At 41.5% G+C, this 19,457-nt stretch overlaps 1 protein-coding gene across 23 annotated transcripts in view; it reads left to right on the top strand.

Moving 5' to 3' along the window:
• MACF1 (microtubule actin crosslinking factor 1) overlaps positions 1–19,457 on the top strand; it is a 348,476-nt gene that overhangs the window by 191,554 nt on the left and 137,465 nt on the right. For all 23 annotated transcript variants that reach the window (XM_084787104.1, XM_084787103.1, XM_084787109.1 and 20 more), the window contains 15 exons: positions 1,133–1,258; positions 3,521–3,673; positions 5,641–5,795; positions 8,942–9,068; positions 9,809–9,992; positions 10,316–10,485; positions 10,767–10,945; positions 11,765–11,903; positions 12,639–12,832; positions 14,084–14,246; positions 15,093–15,176; positions 16,289–16,396; positions 16,514–16,612; positions 18,661–18,813; positions 19,094–19,182. In XM_084787104.1, coding sequence (XP_084643230.1) covers positions 1,133–1,258; positions 3,521–3,673; positions 5,641–5,795; positions 8,942–9,068; positions 9,809–9,992; positions 10,316–10,485; positions 10,767–10,945; positions 11,765–11,903; positions 12,639–12,832; positions 14,084–14,246; positions 15,093–15,176; positions 16,289–16,396; positions 16,514–16,612; positions 18,661–18,813; positions 19,094–19,182 — 2,123 coding nt within the window. The remainder of the gene's footprint in view (positions 1–1,132; positions 1,259–3,520; positions 3,674–5,640; positions 5,796–8,941; positions 9,069–9,808; positions 9,993–10,315; positions 10,486–10,766; positions 10,946–11,764; positions 11,904–12,638; positions 12,833–14,083; positions 14,247–15,092; positions 15,177–16,288; positions 16,397–16,513; positions 16,613–18,660; positions 18,814–19,093; positions 19,183–19,457) is intronic.

The raw sequence follows: 19,457 nt of genomic DNA, 5'->3' as shown, positions 1-19,457 counted from the left end.
ATCTCAGCACTCAGGGAGGCAGAGGTAAGTGGATCTCCATGAGTTTGAGGCCAGTCAGGTCTACAAAAGACAGCTAAGGCTACACAGAGAAACCCTGTCTTGAAAAACCAAAGCTAAAACCAATCAAACAAAAACAACACATCCATATGGTGACACTGGATGCTACATACCTGCAGTTCATGTGCTCAAGAGGTAGATTAGGAAGATCAGAAGTTTAAGGCCAGCCTTGGGCTACCTGAGATCCTGCCTCAAAACAAAACAAAACGAACAAAAAACCCATCAGTTATCTTTTACTATATAAAACAACTCTAAAAACTAGCTTGTTTCAACTATTAATGATTAGTGAGTTCCATTTGTGCTGGGCTCAACTGAGTGGTTTTTCTCTTCTATGGTTCTGCTCATCTTGCCTGTTGTATGCATGGCTGCAGGTAGCTGTAGTTAGAAAGGGGGCTGTTTTATCCCAAATGGCATTATTCACATGTCTAAAAGTTGGCTAGGGCACAGCATGCAAAGAAAGCCCTGGCTCTAGCATGCAGGAGTCTTCTTCACAAAGTGTCTGTAATACAGGCGACAAGAGGACACTTTTTTCTGTTTCTATCATTGGTGAAAGCAAACCACATGGTTAGGCCCAACTTCAAGAGGAGACGACATAGACAAGGCATAGATATAGACCCCTTAAAGAGAAGATTTGTAAACTATTAAGATTCTCCCCAGCCCCTACCTATCACAACATCTTAGAATGTACATTTCTCTTCAGGCGAGGCTGGAAGAGGAAAGAAGCTATTTTCTCTCTAAGTCTCTCTCTTTGGTCATATAACCACATCACTGAGATAAACACTGCTTCACTTAGTTTGTGGTTATTTCATGAGCTAGGCCTCAGACCAAGTGCTGCCACTAGACAGAAATCAAGAAGTGTGAGCCAGGCTCCCTTTCATAAAGGATCTAGTGAGTTTTAGTGGGAAGCATCATTTACACTTTATTGATATGGTCTTTTAACGCCTCTGGTTTGCGCTTCTGAGTCCAGGAGACTGCAGCAGCTTTGTTCAGGCTGGCATACAAGATTCCTTCCTTGAGAACCTCTTACTGTGCTGAGGCACTGCGCACGAGCCACCCTTTTCTTATGTTTCCATAGTTCTTCAGTGATGCCCGAGACCTGGAGTCATTCTTGAAAAACCTCCAAGACTCCATCAAACGAAAGTATACCTGTGACCACAACACCAGCCTGTCCCGCCTTGAGGATCTGCTTCAGGACTCCATGGTGGGTGTTGCCTTGTGGGGACTTTTGCTTCTGAGACACAGAGTAAACTGTGTCAGCTGCTGCAGCGACTCATATCCTTGAAAGCTCCAGGGCCGCGTGCCTTTCCTACAACAACGTGTGGCTCGTATCCCAGTTGTCTAATCGGTTTCATCATCTCTTCTGTTTTCCTTCTTTGAAGAAGTTGCTAGTGGGATTTCTTGGGGAAGCTACTGAAGTAAAGTCCTTGTGACTGTTTCCCGAGCCACTTAGCGCCCTGTGCTTTCTCCGCATCATCTCTGTTTTATTGCAGTCATTGAGTCTAAGGCTGAAGTTGAAGGGTATTAAGTGACATAGATTGGTTTTTACTCTTTTGAGACACAGAAAGAGAAATCTGAGCCAGGTTTTTCCTTCTTGGCTGTTTTCTTTTGGTAATGAAGAGCTATTAGAAGGTTGATTTTACTTGCTAATGCAACATTAACATCTTACTTAGAGGTAATACTATGTTTGTCCAGTTTTAAAATGTAATATTAACTCTTAAAAATAGTTCTTTATCTAGCTTTAATCAAAATCAACTTTAGATTCATTTTCCCCAGTGACTTATTCCTTTGTGAATTGCAGCTGTGGAGTCAGTAACAGAGCTTCTATGGTTATTGAGTGTACAGAACTGGCAAGCCAGGGCTGGGCTGCATGTCAGGATGCATGCAGCAGGGGAGTTACCTTTCCTGGGTGAGAAGCTAGAAGACTGCATCTCAGAACCAGAATATCCCAAACCATTTTTGCTTTGCTTCACTTCAGCTTTATTTATTTATTAGTTCATTTATTTTGTGGGTGGAAGTAGGATAGTTTTGTGGTGTTGAGGTTCAAACGTAGAGTCTTGTGCATGGCATGCAAGCGCTGTACCACTGTTAGCATTGGCCTGATTTTCTTTTCATTCTCTCTCTTTTTTTTCTTCTTCTTTTTTAAAATAACGATTTCAAATATAGTGAACCAGTGAGTAGGTTTGTACTCAGTGCTTCACTTGGGCAAATGGAATGTTAACTTGGAATGAAGAATAAAACCTGACTTTACAGTTACTGTCTTTAAAATGTCTCTCTTGGAGGTACTGCAAGTGTGAAGGAGGAATGTCATCCTTGGCTCTGATCTCCTCCCTCTCACAGAGTACCTTCCTTCCGGTCATAGGGAAACTCCTCTGCAATTGTCATATCTTCTCTTCTCGAGGAGGGTGGTCGCTACTCTGTTCCCTCTTCTCCAGGTCAGGGACGTCGGGTTGGCAGCGTCATCGGGGCATGGAGTCACACCTGGGTCTGTTCCTCAGCTTGTCCACCAGCTTCCAGAGCACCTGTCCTGGCCTCTGGTGCTTTTCAGAGCTTTTACCATGATGAACACTTGGTCTCTGGAACTAGAGATACTTGGCTTGTGGGTTAGACATCTTTATTGCAAGGAAACTGGAATGGGTAGACCAGCTCTCAAGTATGGACGTGCGCCTGTCTCCCTGATGTACTCCATTCCTCTTTCTTAACTATAAGTTAAAGTTGTATTTCTTCCAATCATGCTCCCGGGGACAGGCACAGGTAGTTTGTTTAAGAATTTCTTTTCCTTTCCCTGCATATTCTTAATTCTCTAATGGTATTTCTCAACATTATTAACTCTTTACTCTTGTTGCATCCCTGTCCATGCTAAGAAAGCCCTCTTTCCGGGGACTTTCATGCTTCACCATGGGGTGGACACCCTGGCCAGTAGATGAAGGCTATCATTTAATCTCCAATGGAATTGGTAGTATACTGCTACCAGTTTTGTTGACAAGTTCATTAGCTTTTAAGGTAATTGGGTTTACAGAGATTTTAGAATTTTGACTTTGCATGATACTTCATCAAACCAGTCAAATTTACATGAATACGGCACAGCAAGGAAAATCCTAAGTCATTTGTCATGATGCTTTCACCAGCAGCATTCATTCTGAGCTGTATTTGAGGAAATCATTAGTTACATAGCTGAATTTGGCAGCTAGACATCCATTTTATTTGTATATTTCTTGCATGTGGCTTTATTGGTCATTGTTTAAAGTACAAGGACAAAGCTGCAAATTTAGTGTACAAAAGCATTTGAAAGAAGATGGACATTCTCTCATTTTTTCTTTATCCTTGCCTATATCATTATCTAAGATAGCTCCACCAAGTATCCCTGCCTGAGAATAATATTCTCCAGGAATGGAGCATTTTGATTATTGGCTTTAGCGACTGAGAGTACCACCATCAATGTCTTTTTATTTTTCTTATTTTATAGGACGAAAAGGAGCAACTTATACAGTCCAAGAGTTCCGTTGCCAGTCTTGTTGGGAGATCAAAAACCATTGTTCAGCTAAAGCCTCGCAATCCAGAGCACGCGCTAAAGAGCACTATATCTGTGAAGGCCATCTGTGACTACCGGCAGATTGAGGTGAGAGTGGGGCAGGCACCTGGGCTCCACAGGGAAACCTTCAGTTAGGGTTACACTAACAGGAAAAAGAAAACCAAAATAAGCTGCAAGCCCTGCACTTACGAAAGCAGGAGGATATGGGGTTTAAAGCCAGTTGAGCCTATTTGAGATCCTGTGTTTGGAGGGAGAGAGGAGAGGAAGGAAAGAGGGAGCAGGAGAGAAGAAAAAAAGAAGAAAATCTTATTAAAGAGATATTTACAAAATCTCTTTTATTATTAAAAACAAAAAACGAAAACTCCAGACCATAATCTTGACCTGGTCCTTGCCTTAGTGTTTGGCATCACCATCTGTTTGTTGCCTAAATGTTGATGGAGCCAGTCTTTGTTACACTTTGGAGATAGATTTATCTCTCTTGTCCTAGTTTTTCCTACAGCTGGGAGGGTCTACAAGCCAATGCCAACTTGTAAACCTGCTGTCATGGCTGCTGTTATTATGCCTAAATTAGGCCATACGTTTCTTTTATTTGGATTGTTCTATTAGCTTTCTCATTTAGTTCCTTCTTTATCCTTCCTCCAGCCTGATCTTCTTATGGAAACTGCACTCATGCTTAGGTCCTCTGACAACTTATCATTGCTCTTGGGGAGAGTCCTTAACTTCCTATTGTGGCTTTAAGGTTCTAAATAATGTCTTTACTTCTAGCCAAGACTGGGTCATCCTCCGCACCACTTCCTGGCACTGCGTTTGTCACACAGTACTATGATACTAGGCCTCCCTGCCCCAAGTGTGACTTGAATGTAGACCATGTTTGTTTGCTTCCCACTGTGCTACTTTTATCCTCTGTGTTGTAGCTGATAGCAGCACAAATCCAGGCACATAGTAGGCACTGAGTAATGTACAGGAGCGTGAGTGAAATGAGTGTGATGACACACACCTATAGTACCAGCAGGAGGGAAGCTGAGGCAGAGGATCACCCCAAGGTCAGGCCTGCCTAGACCGTATAGTGTAAAAACAAAAAGAACACATTAAGAGTTGTTTTAACATTTCTGTTTCTAAAACAATCACATAACTATTTGTTTCTCAAGAGAAAAGATTGGTGATTCAAAATGATCAAGCATTTTCGGGAGCCTGGTAGAAGAGCATGGAAGGAGGGGATGCATCATAGAAGCAGAGCTTACTCCATAGATGTTGGTGCAGAGATGGCTCTCGGGTCTCCCGTAACTCACACGCAGCAGGAGCTTGATAAATACCCCTGTCCTTGTCTAACTTGATGCAACATGAATTTATAAATTTCAGGGCCCTCCCCCCCCCTCCCCCCCCTTTTTTTTCCTTCAAAGAGCAAAGTATACTTACTTGGAAGGGTCAGTGGACAAAAATACTGCCTTGATAATACAGCTTTTCTTTTGTGCATATGTAAACATGTATGGTGTGTATGCATGCGTGTATATGTGTTTATGTGACAGGTTATACAGAAGGGTGCTTGTGCATGTAGAGGACAGAGAGGTTCTTCTGTTATCCCCCACTTTATTTACTGAGGTGGGATCTTGGTAATTGGAGCCTGCTGATTGGGCTAGTCTGGCTGCCAGCTGGCCCAGGGATTTCCTCCTCTGCCTCCAATCACTGGGCTTACAGGTGGCCTGTCTTGTCCACCTGGCTTTCATGTATTACTAGGACTCTTAACTCTAGTTCTCAAACTTGCACAGCAAATGCTTTATGCACTGAGCCTGTTTTGTTCATAGTGCACATGTGCTCCAGTGTGTGTTTAAGAAGGCAGCCTTTGGGAGTGGGTTTTATTTTCCACTATGTGGGTTTCAGGAATCAAGCTCAGCTCATCAGACCTGCCAACAAGGACCTTTACCCACTAACTGATCTCATGGCCCTGCAGATGTTTTTCTTAATATTTTTAGCTATGTCGTAGCATTGAGATCAGGTGGGTAATGGTTAGTTGTTGGTTTCTCTGATACTAATATTTTGTGACTTTGTCTTTCCAGATCACTATTTGCAAAAACGATGAATGTGTGCTGGAAGATAATTCTCAGAGGACCAAATGGAAGGTGATCAGCCCTACAGGGAACGAGGCAATGGTGCCATCAGTCTGCTTCCTCATTCCACCTCCCAATAAGGATGCCATTGAGGTGGCCAGCAGGTAACTGTGGCAAGTGTGCTATTCAGTACAGACCTCCCATCAAGGGTATCCAGTGTCCCACTGCCAGCCAGGTAGATCTTTAATAAATCTGTTCTTCAGGTGAAATAACTAAGCAATAATTCTTTTAAAAAGAAGTCAGGGCCGGGCGTGGTGGCGCACGCCTTTAATCCCAGCACTCGGGAGGCAGAGATAGGCGGATCGCTGTGAGTTCGAGGCCAGCCTGGACTACAAAGCGAGTCTAGGACAGCCAAGACTACACAGAGAAACCCTGTCTCGAAAAACCAAAAAAAAAAAAAAAAAAAAAGAAGTCAGAAATTACCAACCGTTTAGTCTAGAGGGATGCTTTTTGTGGTGGCAGCCAATTTAATTTATGTTATATATATGCACATATTTTTAGAAAGTTTAGTTTTACTGCTGTATTAGTCAGCGTTCTCTAGAAGAACAGAACTTATAGAATGAATCCACCTGTATAGACATATAGGTAGGTAGATAAAGGGGCTTTATTAGAATTGCCTACAGACTGTGGTTCAGCTAATCCAACAATGGTTGCTGGTGAATAGAAGGTCCAAGAGTCCAATAGTTCACTCTACGAGGCTGGATGTCTCAGCTGGTCTTAAGTATATACTGGAATCCTGAAGAAGCAGGCTTAATGCTAGTGCAAGAGTAAGCAGGCACTGAAAACGAGAGAGCGTCCTTCTTTCATGTCTTTTATGAGGCTGCCAGCAGAGGATATGGCCCTGACTAAAGGTGGATCTTGCCACTCTAGACAATATGGGTGAAAGGCTTATTTTTCTACCTCAAAGGTTGGAATTAGAAGTGGGTCTTCCCAATTAAAATGATTTTATTAAGAAAAAGATTCACAGATGCCCAGTCTTTCAGGTTTTAGTTAGCTCCAGATGTAGTAGTCAAGTTGACAACCAAGAATAGCCATCACAACTAAAAAGCTTATAAGACCTGGCCAGTGTTGTGGCCAGTGCCTGCAGTACCAGCTGCTTGGGAGGATGAGGTAGGAGAATGGCTTGAGCCCAGGAATTTGGAGCCAATCTGGACAACATAGTGGAATCTCTTTACAAAACATAGAAAAGTGGTCACTCCCTCACTTCCTCTGCTTCATTTTATCATCCTTATGCACCGCTGTCCCACCCACTACCGGCCACTTTGTCTCCTTTATTCATCTTTATTTTTCTTCTTTCCTATTAGAGGTTAGCTTTGTTTGCTTGTTTATATTTGCACGTTTAATATTTAGACCCATTCATGGTACCTAGTGGATTCTCGATAAAAGGTTGTTAAATTATGAGAATGAAGGAGTAGGTGAGCAGACAGGTGGTTAGCAATTGTTTCCTTACAGTAACAGTTTCCTGTTTGGATTTGTTTATTTTTCTGTCACTTAGTAGAGACTTATCTTTTCTGAGTTCTCCTTCTTCTTCCTCCTTCTTTTTTAAGGCATTTCAATATTGCCAAATGCCACAGATAACTTTTACCTTTTTTTTTTTTTTTTTGGCCCATTCTGTCCTCCTCTCCCATCTGGATCTGTTCTGCAGGCCTGATTCTAGATTGAGTCTAGCGTTCTTCTCCTCTTCATCTAAGGATTCTCTTTATGTCTCCTTGGAGTTGTAACCTCTAATTCCTATGTTCAGATCTTTTTATTGACTCACGCCCTAGTTTGGTAGAACATGTTCTCTATAAAATTAGTGACAAAGACTGTGTCCTTGTTTCTCTTTTACAAAAGTATATAGCAGCAAAAATGTACCATTTGTAGTAAGCAGCTGTGACAAGTGCACAACACTGTTACATTTTCTACCTCCATGACCCTTCTCTCTGAGTAGAATCCTTTCTCCCCTAATAAAGCTACCAACATAATGATGTAGAATATGTTAAAACTTCTGGGTTTTGGATGCCATTCTCTGGTACAACTCCTTTAGACTCTTCTTTCTGATCTTCTGAACAAATCCTGGGAACTCTTTCAGATCTCATCAAAATTTTTTGAGTTATTGCTTTAAAAAAATAGCATGTGTTATACAGAGCAAGATGCTTCAGATGACATTTCATAATGATGATCTAGGACCCTTCTTACTACCTTTCCATGCCCAGCAATGCAGTTTCATGTATCACATCTTCTGCTCCCCCAGTTTCCACATATGAGAGAATACACATGTAATGCTAGTTTCTGTGGGGCTCAGTTATTTAATCTAATATGATATTCTCCACTTCTGTCTATATTGCCCTCTGGTTTTAGGTAGGTGGGTGGTTAATTTGTTTTGCTCTCAAAAATCTCCATTTGTTACACTGGGGCCCTCAGGCTCATTCTATAATACCTTGTTTTTTCTTTGTTTGTTTGTTTTTTTATTTTTGTTTTGTTTTGTTTTGTTTTGTTTTGGTTTTGAGACAGAATTTCTCTATGTAGCCCTGGCTGTCCTGGACTGGTGTTGTAGACCAGGCTGGCCTTGAACTCATAGAGATCCACCTGCCTCTGCCTCCCAAGTGCTGGGATTAAAGGTGTGCGCCACCACACCCTGCTTGTTTTCTGTCTTGTTTTGTTTTTTTCTTTGTGTTTTTATTCTTTTGAGATTACCACTTAAACAAACTTCCCGTGGCATTTCTGGGGTAACAGAAAATATGCTAATGGATTTTAATTTTTTAAGTGTAACTGAGATCCTGATGCCAATTTCTGTTTCATATTTTATATCTCACATTTTCTTCTTACTTTGAAGACATCTGAGAGAACTTAGTGGTTTGAGTGGGTGTGTGTGTGTGTTTACCCGCAGGCTATCTAGGATTCAGGTTGAAGTAGGCATGGGATGCTTAAGAAAACAGTATACTTCTCAAGTCCCACATGCTGTAGGTGTTTTTTGTTTTGTTTTGTTTTGTTTTTTATTTCAGCATGTTTTGACTATTCTAGCACAGTAAAGCACTTTTAAGAAGTATTAATGTAGTATTTCAACAATTCTAAAGGGGATATTTTATCCATATCCTTTTGTATTCATGCTTTCTCTGCCATTTCTTTTCTCTGGCTTCTTGTAATTTTTTTAAGTTCAGGTAACATTTTCCTGCATTGTCAGAACTAGCTGCCTTTTCTGTCTTAGCACACAGCTCCACTCTGCAGTCACATCTCTAATATGTAGCTCCATGATTCCTGCTGTTTCTAGGGTGGAACAGTCTTACCAGAAGGTGATGGCCCTTTGGCACCAGCTGCATGTTAACACCAAAAGCCTTATCTCCTGGAACTCCCTGCGGAAGGATCTTGACCTTGTACACACCTGGGACTTAGAGAAGGTAAATGGGAAGCTGTTACTGCTGGCTCCCACCAGCCGGTAAGCCCAGTCAGGAGGGGCTCCTGCACTCCTGAAACCTCGGGCTCAGGGACCTGAGGGCCTTAGCAACCAGCAGTTTGAGAGGCGAAGAAATGGCTGGTGAAAATGAGAGGGCGCTTTTCTACTGTGTGGAAAAGGTACCATCCCTGTATAAGAGTAGGTAGGGTATAGAGTGGGTGAACACTAGTATATTTTTATTAACTTACAGCCAGGCTGGAACTAGTGGCGCACCTCTGTGTGATCCTAGCCCCTGGAGTTGAGACAGGAGGATTATAAGTTCAAGGCTAACATAGGTTACATAGTAAGATTGTGAATGTGGGGAGGACAAAGAACACTATCCAGTGGAGCTTGAGGGATACTCTGGGGTAACTTTGCCACTGACGTGGCTTAGATCAGAATGCTGATTATATGGACAAATTTAGTTAGTGAAAAGCAACATACTTAGAATAATGTTCTTTATTTATTTGAGACAAGGTCTCACTCTATAACCCTGACTGACCTAGAACCCATGTTGATCAGGCTGCTCTTGAAATCACAGAGCTTTTGCCTGCCCAGTTCTGGGATTAAAGACATGTGTCTTTATGCCCAGCTGACTTGTACACTTTCGTGTATTTGTGTATAGAGTCAAAAGAATCAATAAAAAAAAGGAGAGAGAGAAAGTGGTGGCTTCTAATCTATTGCAATTTATTCTGTTTTCTTTAGCTTCGTTCCTTAGCACCAGGAGAGTGCCACCAGGTCATGAAGAACCTCCAGGCCCACTATGAAGACTTCCTACAGGACAGTCATGACTCTGCCCTCTTCTCAGTAGCCGATCGCTTGAGAATGGAAGAGGACGTGGAGGCTTGTAAAGCCCACTTCCAGCACCTGATGAAATCAATGGAGAATGGTGTGTCCAAGAGGCAGAGGGAGAGAGAGTGGTAGAAGGAGAGCCCTGAAGGGTGCTGACAGGCCCTTCATATACAGAAAATCTTACAGAGATCAATTCCCAAAATCATACCGTGGAAACTGATACTCTTTGGTTGTTAATGATAATCAGTCTGTCACATTTCTTTGGAACCTTAATGCCAATGTGTAGTGTTCAGGCAGGAGATTTCCAAAGTAAGACCTTGCTCTCATCAGTGAAATTTCTGATCTGCTAGAGCCCTTTGTCTTAGCTAGGCTCTGTTGGCCTCAGGTGGAGCTTAGTGTTGTGTGCTTGTGTGTTCACAGAGGACAAAGAAGAGACTGTGGCCAAGGTGTACATCTCAGAACTGAAGAATATCCGACTACGCCTGGAGGAGTGTGAACAGAGACTGCTCAAACAGATTCAGTCTCCAGCCAGCTCTAAGGCTGACAGAGATGCCAGGCAGGACATTGCATTAAGGATTGCAGAGCAGGAGGTGAGCTGCAGGAGAAAGAACAAATCCTTTTAGAATGAAATTAGGAAGCAAACATGTATGGCTTCTAAGAAGTGGGGCAATAGGCTTAAGGCAGTCCTACTCAGGAATACATCCACTCCTGTATCCTATAGAACTGCCATTTTCTATGGAAAAGATGAATTTAAACTTCAAATAAATTATTGAATTGATTCTTTTACACTATTTCCTATTGGAAATAAGGACTATTTTCTAACATTGTTCATTTCTGTCTCCATCTTTGTTGTGCATTTTGTTCCTGATAGCACACACAGGAGGATTTGCAGCATCTGAGATCTGACCTGGATGCTATTTCTATGAAATGCAACATCTTTCTCCAGCAGTCTCCATCAGGCTCAAGTGCCACAGCTCTGCGCTCAGAGCTGAACCTAATGGTAGAGAAGATGGACCACGTCTATGGACTGTCTACTGTCTACCTGAACAAGTGAGTACCCTAACTATAGCCTGTCCATCTATGTTGAAGTGAATACCATTTCTGTGATCTGGCTGTCATTCTGAGTAAGCTGAGGTCTTAGATACAAAAGGCAGTTCTCTTCTATTGAGATCGTTCCATGAGTGTTCCAGAAAGGCTGAAAATTGTGAAGAGTAGATGTCTATGCTGAGAAATTTTGGCTTTAGTTCCTAAGTAACATGCAATACATTTATTTGAACTGCAATAACAAATGTCACTGTTATGGGTGATGAATACATTTACATTGTTAGGTCTGTTTCTTACTTCCTTTGTATTTGATTGGGCACCTCTGGAAATAACTTAAAGATAGTAAGGAAAACGGAAAGAGACAAAGATTAAAACTATACCACATGTTAGTGTTTGAAGCTCTTTCCCCACTCTTCTATCTCCACCTATAACTTTGAAGAATGACAGATCTTAGATCCTTTGGTATCAAGTAGAATTTTGACCTTATGCCTTCTTGCCACCGAAGGTGACATATCCCAGTGCCACTTAAAATTTCACTCTGAGCTAGCTTAAACTGGCATATTTGTATCCAGCTTTCGTGTTTTTACAAAAGCTTGTCATCATTTGATGTGGTAAAATTGGTTTGGGCAATGGTATTTTGTGAGCTTAAGTAATCAACTCAAGTGCTGAGCTGGCCATGTTGTGGTGCAGCACTTGGAGGCAGAGGCAGGTGGATCTCAGAGGATCCTCTAAGTGAGCTCCAGGACAGCCAGGGCTATACAGGGAAGTCCTGGCTTGGAGGAAAAAAATCAAGTGCTAATGAAGGAGTTGATTTTATCCTCACAGGTTAAAGACAATTGATGTTATAATACGTAGCATACAAGAAGCTGAACTGCTGGTCAAAGGCTATGAGATCAAGCTGAGTCAAGAAGAAGCAGTGCCAGCTGACCTCTCAGCTCTGGAGTCCCACCGAGCCACGTTGCAGGTTGCTTGCTTTGGTTTCTTAAGGACTTGATTGACCGCTGCTTTGGGTTAACAGAGGATTCAGGGTGGGATGACTTGACACTGGCTCATGTTTACACTTGAATTAGGCAGAGTGGCATTTTAATGTATTTTAATAGTATTAATCAAAGAGGAAGAGAAAAAGCTAAAAGGGAAGAGAAAAAAGCATTTTCTCCTGTTGAATTATGACATAATTAAATATGTCCAACAGAGCTGGTGTAGTGGTGCATGCCTTTAATCCCAGCACTTGGGAGGCAGAAGCAGGCGGATTGCTGTGAGTTTGAGGCCAGCCTGATCTACAAAGTGACAAAAATATATCCAATAATTATATCAAAGAAACTTTGTAAAGTGCTTTGCTGTGATTTCACTGGACTCTCACAGCTGCTGTGAGAAGTGAATAGGAGGAGTTTTGTCTCTTGACAGATGAGAAAGCTAAGACCTAAGCCAGCTACATAACTTTGCTTGGTTTTATAGCTTATATGCAGTAAAGTCAGGTTTCAAACATGAAAACCTATCAGTACATTTTCCAGTATGGTATTCCATATAGTATTCCCATTTTCCCATATGTTACCTTTGCCCTTCCTGACCAGTATACATCAGGAAAGTAGAGGCTCTCTTTAGCAGAGGCCTTTCTTGGCCCTGGTTCCTGGGTCACAGATAACCCTGCAGATACTTTTTAGCAAGGAAAATACTTAACCTGTTTCTTGTGTTTTTCTAGCACTGGCTTAGTGACGTGAAGGATAAGAATTCAGTGTTCTCAGTCCTGGATGAGGAAATCACTAAGGCCAAGGAAGTGGCAGAACAAGTGCATCGCCCGGCATCAGAGCAGAGCTTGGACTTGGTGCATTATCAGGAGAAGGGTTCTCAGCTACAGGAGCGGTGGCACCGTGTCATTACCCAGCTGGAGACCCGGTGAGGGACTCCACTTAGGGTTCGGAGATTAAGGCTTCACCAAAAATAGCTATCAGCTATTTTAGCATTCATATTTAAAAGTAGGAATTAATACCGGGGGCAGAATGTTAAAACAGGATGAATTCTGAAGGTGATAAGCTTCAGAAAACTGGAACCATCGGTAATAAGCAGAGTTGAGGCCTAACACATGTGCTCCACAACTAGAGTACAAACCTAGCTCAAAGCTTGTTGTTGTTGTTTTTAAGCACTTTTTGGAGGGAAACATGGCTTTGCGAGGGACATACACGAAGCAGTAAGGGAAGGAAGGGATATTTTTCCCTTAGCCAACTAGATCAGTTAAGTCAACCCTGACAACGAGCAGGACGATAGGCACCTCAGCCAGGTCACTGTCATATCCCCAAGCTGGCTTTCAGATAGCAGGAATACTCCTGTTAGCAGTGACATTCCTTCTCTAGTAAAGCCATTTATGACAATGCCCCACCCAGTGGTTGGGATTAAATCCAGGTTCTTACACATGCTAGGCAAGCATGCTACCACCTAGCCATGTCTCTAGTGCCATGTTTTCTAACATATAGACTTGAATTGTTATATGGTGACCCTTCCTGGAGGAGAGAACCTGGGTTTGGGTTCTTATTTTATTAGGTTGAATGCAATTTGATCCATCTTCAGAAGGAGACTTTATAGAATTTATTACTTTATCACAGTTGCTGAGTTAGTGGATTCAGTTTTCTTCTGTCATTTGAGGTCTTACTTCAGATGTGAGGTATGACTAAAAAGGCAGACAATTGACCTTTCTGAGGCTAAGAAGGGTAGGAAAATATGCAGGGACAGGAGTTGAATCAGCTCATACAAGTCTGCATTGCCCCTAAAGCTCATGCGACTGACAGATACCTTAAAATATTAACTACTACCTTTCTTCACTTGCTGCTACAAGAAGTTACAGCGATTTATAAATCATAGTCCTGGTACTCTGGAAGATATTCTGTAAAATAAAGACATAAATGAAAAAAATTGGCAGGAATTGTTAGGAGATGCTTGGCTCCACAGGGTTTTTTAGAGCTTACAGGACACAACTAGTTTCTATTGACTATTAGGGCCCTGGGTATATTCACTGATATCACTCAGCCTTGCATCACTTACTCCATAAGAAAAATTGTGTCCTCCATGGTTGAGGCTACCTGGAAGCCTGAGCAACTGCACTCTATTGATTAACATTTGGATGTCTGGCAATGCTTCCCTTTGTTCCTTCAGCCAATCTGAGGTAGAAGGTATCCAGGAAGTTCTGAGAGATTACCGAGCTTGCCATGGAACTCTCATCAAGTGGATTGAGGAAACCACTGCCCAGCAGGAGATGATGAAGCCAGGCCAGGCAGAGGATAGCCGAGTGCTGTCAGAACAGCTCAGTCAGCAGACGGTGAGTGTGGGCAAAGAAGTCAGCTCATCATAACAGATGACAGAGCCACAGCAATTAAACCTTCCTCCAGACAGTGAGGCATTTAAGCCCCCTCTGTTGTTTGTGTGTGTGTATGTATGTGTGTGTGTATGTATGTGTGTGTGTGTGTGTGTGTGTGTGTGTGTGTGTGTGTTTAAAAGATACTGATATTACATTTAGGCCACAAAGAGACCCATTAGGTCCTCTGATCCTGAGTTTTATGTATGTCTATATATTGAAACTATTAAACATCTCCATTTTCTTTCTTGGTATTATATTTTATTACACTAAGTTTGGACTGTAGGAGTTTGGAAAACCGAGTGGAAGAGAATTACTTTATTTAAAGCATTTTTGGTTGGTGTTTTGTTTAACACCATGGCATTAAGTATATGTGGTCTGAGGTTTAATTGTCTTGACTACAGTCCTGGCTTAATGTACCTACTAGGTATAAAACATTGAAGAAATTACTTATCTTTCAATATTCTACTTCCTTATCCTTAAAATAGACATAGTTTATTATTCCTTTACCCTGCCTGAAGTTATTTCTAGGATTACATGAAGCTTTTGCTTTATCGAGACAGAGTTTCTCTCTGTAGCCCTGGCTGTCCTGGACTCTCTTTGTAGACCAGGCTGGCCTCGAACTCACAGCGATCCGCCTGCTTCTGCTTCCTGAGTGCTGGGATTAAAGGCATGCGCCACTATCATGCCTGGCCTTCAGTCTGTGTCTTAACTGGTCTTTCTGACTGTGATGAGGTTTACTGCCTTATAATAAATGCTCACTGCTTACTCTGATGGTAATCAATTATGTTGTAATACTTTGGTTTCTAGGAACTATTTGCAGAAATCGAGAGGAATCAGACCAAACTGGACCAATGTCAAAAATTTTCCCAGCAATACTCCACTATTGTGAAGGTAACTATGCCATATCCCAGAAAGAGTAAATGGCTTCTAGCTTAGGAAAATCACACCATCACTGTAAGGCCTTCTCCGTACAGATATGCAGAGCTCTTCTAGAGGCCAACCTGCCCCGTAAACGGCTGTCTCTGAGCCGCGGTGTCATCATCACCTGAGATGCTGCTAGAAATGCCCTCACACTACTGAATCTGCTTCCACATTTCTGGGTCTATAGCCCTGAAAGCTTTTGGTCAGAGAAGCAAGTTGATGGATCATATTTATTTTTTAGAAAAAGTAATCATGAGTCCATGAGAGTTTAAGTAATAAGATAAATAAGGGACTATTTAAATGAAAACTTGAAACTGGTGGGTAAAACACTCTACGGATTGCAGAGGAAGCACAGAATACATAGTAAAATGAGAATAGCATTTCTGAAGGATTTGAAAACAGTTTCTAATCTGTACTGAAATAGTTGGGGAAACCACTTTCCTATTTGAACTTCAATTTCACCAAGTGCGATCAAAGAAGTGGGCATCAAATCCCAGACTGAGAACTCTGGGTTTCAGAGAATCCTGAGTTTCAGGATTTCAGTCAGTGGCCACAGACTGAATCTAGGCCACACACGCATTTGTATGGCCAACAAGAAATGAATGAAAAACTTTAAACATTTATTATGATACATTTTAAAAAGGGGATAAGAACTGGGCAATGGACATAGTTCATTCTGTCGGCAAAGAGCTTGCCTAGCGTGAGGTTTATGTCACATAAGACCAAACATGGCAGTGCACACACATATAGCCAGCATTTAGAAGGTATAGGCTGGAGGATTAGAAGTTCAAGGTCTTTTTTGTTACACAAGGAGTTTGAGACCATGCTAGGCTACATGAGACCATGGCCAATAAATAAATAAAGTGATAAGAATTTGAACTTTTAATGTAAGTAAAAATATAAACAGCTACACTCAATTATAGAGACAATTAGTATTTCTCACAGGAAAAAATGGCCCAGTAATTGCCAACCTATAGTCTGAACAAACACTAAATATAATCTAGCAACAAAAATGCTATGGTTTTGTTATGTGATATGTTTCCTATAAGTCCTAAATGTATTCAAATTTCTCTTTCTTTTAGGACTATGAGTTGCAGCTGATGACGTACAAGGCCTTTGTGGAGTCGCAGCAGAAATCTCCTGGCAAGCGCCGTCGCATGATTTCCTCTTCAGACGCCATCACACAGGAGGTGAGCTGGTGGGAGGAAACCCTTGCTTGTCTCACCTCTCTGTTGTCTTTCTTACTCAACTGTTGAATTTTACTTCTTTGTCAGATAACTTACCTAAATTGTTCTTCTGCACTGTAGTTCATGGACTTGAGGACTCGATACACAGCTTTGGTGACATTAACGACTCAGCATGTAAAATATATCAGCGATGCTCTCCGGCGTTTGGAGGAGGAAGAGGTGAGAATAGTTGCGTCCTAACCCTTCTTGAAGAATGATTAATCCCAGCACTTGGGAGGCAGAGGCAGGCTGATCTCTGTTCGAGTACAGCCCAGGCTACACAAGAGAAACCTTGTCTTGATAAAACAACAATAACAAAAAGCTATGCCTCAAGCAGAGGGTGTGGCTCATTAGTAATGAAGGTGCCAAGTCCTCCAGCTGAGCCTAGCACTACATACTAACGAAAGTCCTATGCTTCATCTTTTAAAAGGTAATGTTCATGCAGTCATTTTCTTTATTTGCAGTAATCATGTTCTAGAAAGTTTGATTGTTGCTTAATACTAAACCAGTGCGTCTAGGGGAAATAGTTACTTTCCATAAGTCTAAGAGCACGTATACAGCCTGGTTTTATGTGTATTATTGTTTCTTGGAAGCACTATATATAGCTTTTTTCCTGCAAAATGTTTATCAAAAGTAAAAGATTTATCCATTCGGCATATCATAGCTCTCTTATGCTTAAAGCACTTCAACTTTAGCCTAGAGTTACTTAAATGATGATGTCATCAAGAAAAAAAACCCCACAAAAGATGTGAAAAATCTGGCACTGAATAGATTGAAAAGTATGCTGGCTTACAGTATTAGGTACTTTTCTGTTGCTGTGATAAAAATACATAAGGAAGAAAGTTATTTTGGCTAACAGTTTCAGAGGAATAGTGCCCATTGTGGGGACAGGAGCAGGAAGCTGTCTGATCACATATTCATCTACACAGAGGAAACAGAGGGAATGCAAAGTGAGGAGAAGCTATAGACTCCAGTGTCTGCCCACAGTGACATACTCCCTCCAGCAAGGCTTCACCTCCTAAAAATACTGTAACCTCCCCAACAACAGCACCAGCTGGGGACCAGGTGCTCAGATGCCTATGGGGAGTATTCTCATTCAAACCTCCAGATGGTGTGACACAAAAACCTCAGCTAATGGCATGGGCATTGGGCAACTACAGTTTTTTGTTTTGTTTTGTTTTGTTTTGTTTTAAACTTATTCAGTGCATCATTCGTGAGTGACTTTTGGAGTTTAAAATAAATTTTAGCAGGTACAATTTTCTAAATATAGAGTATACAAATGCATTATCACTTCCACCTGTAAGTGTCTTCATCAGAGAAAGGGGTGTGTCTTAATTACTGTTCTATTGCTGTGGTATGACACCATGACCAAGGCAATTTATAGAAGAGTTTATTTGGGGCTCATAGTTTCAGAGGCTAGAGTCCGTGGTTATCAGTGATAGGGAACATGGCAGCAAGCAGTAAGCATGATGTAGGAGCAGTGGCTGAGAGTTCATCTGGATCCACTGACAGAAAGAAGCAGAGCACACACTGTTGGAAACTCAAAGCCTGCCCCCACTGACTCACCTCCTCCAACAAAGCCACACCTGTCAGCTGGGGATGAAGTAATCAGACATGAATCTATGGATGTCATTCTTATTCAAACCACCACAGGGTGCAAGTATAATTTGTTAGAGGAAAATATTAGAAATCTCCATAATCTGTACAGGGGATGCTGCAATGGTACTATTAATAACAATGTAATAGACATAACTGAATTGTCATAGAAAGCGATTGATAATATATATTAGTATATTATACTAGACATAATGATCTCAGTAAAAACTATGTATGTAATAAGGTACAACATGGCATAGAAACAATTTCAGAAGTGTGTTCGTGTCTAAAGTTCTGAGGAATAAAGTCTAGTATATATAATATGCATTCCTGTTTTGGCCCTATGTAATAAGCATGTAATCTTTTTGTAATTATAAACATCTTTGTAAGCTAAGTTTTTCAAATACTTATAGACATGCTGGGAGAATTAAGTAGTGATGCATGATCTTTTGCCTATTATGTCGGTGCTTACTCCATGCAGTCTCTCTGCTCACTGAGGGCTCCAAAATTTATGAAAATAGTAAGATTCTGTACGTAAAGAACTGTATTTCCCATCTGGCTTTGAAAACATAAAGTCATGTCAGCTCAGTGAGACTTTGAGCACAGTACTGACTTTCTGTTTTTGGTTGTAGAAAATGGTAGAAGAGGAAAAACAAGAGCATGTGGAGAAGGTCAGCCAGCTTTTAGGCTGGGTGTCTGTGCTGGCCAGAGACATACAGGCAACAGATGCCTCACCTCACACCACTGCGTCCACAGACATCGAAAAGGCCATCCTGGAGCAGCAGGTGCGTGCAGAGCTCAGCTCTCTCTGCCTAGGTGGACAATTCCGTGGCGGCTCCAGAGAAAAGTATTACTTTAGAGAAGGCTGACTTCTAAGACTTGTAGCAGCATCAGCTGCCTTACTTGTTCGCTTGCCTTTTTAAACGTCTGTAGCCCATTTGTAATGTCTGACCTAGGTTGTATTTTCTCCTTTGGTTTTTGAAATTTTATTTGAAATCATGTTTGACTCTTTTAAGTCTTGAGTTTGAAAAAAAAATTTTTTTTTTTTTTAATTTCTATTACTAGATTCTGGCAGGAGAGCTAACAACCAAGAAAGAACAAGTTTCTGAAGCCATAAAAACTTCACAGATCTTCCTGGCCAAGCATGGTCATAAGTGAGTCTGCCCTTCTCAGCTGCCTCAATCTTGGAGTCATGATTTTAGGCTGGAGAATTTCTGGCAACAAGAGCCTTGTTGCGCTGATGAATTGTTTTGGTTTTTTACCTTCTCAGATTTAAAGAGGAGTTTTAAACATGGTTGACATGAGGGGGTTATAGAGAATGAGGGGCAAGTGCAAAATAATGAGTGCAAGAAGTGTATTGTACCACAGAAGTGGCAAAGTTTCCAGAGGGCCTAAAGGGCCAGCAAGACGGCTCAGCACCTACAGGTGC

This window comes from Acomys minous (assembly GCF_964271855.1).
Source record: "Acomys minous genome assembly, chromosome: 6".
In the NCBI taxonomy this organism is placed as follows: domain Eukaryota; kingdom Metazoa; phylum Chordata; class Mammalia; order Rodentia; family Muridae; genus Acomys; species Acomys minous.
Note: the sequence above shows the minus strand (reverse complement) of the source record. Positions and strands in the feature narration are given on the sequence as shown.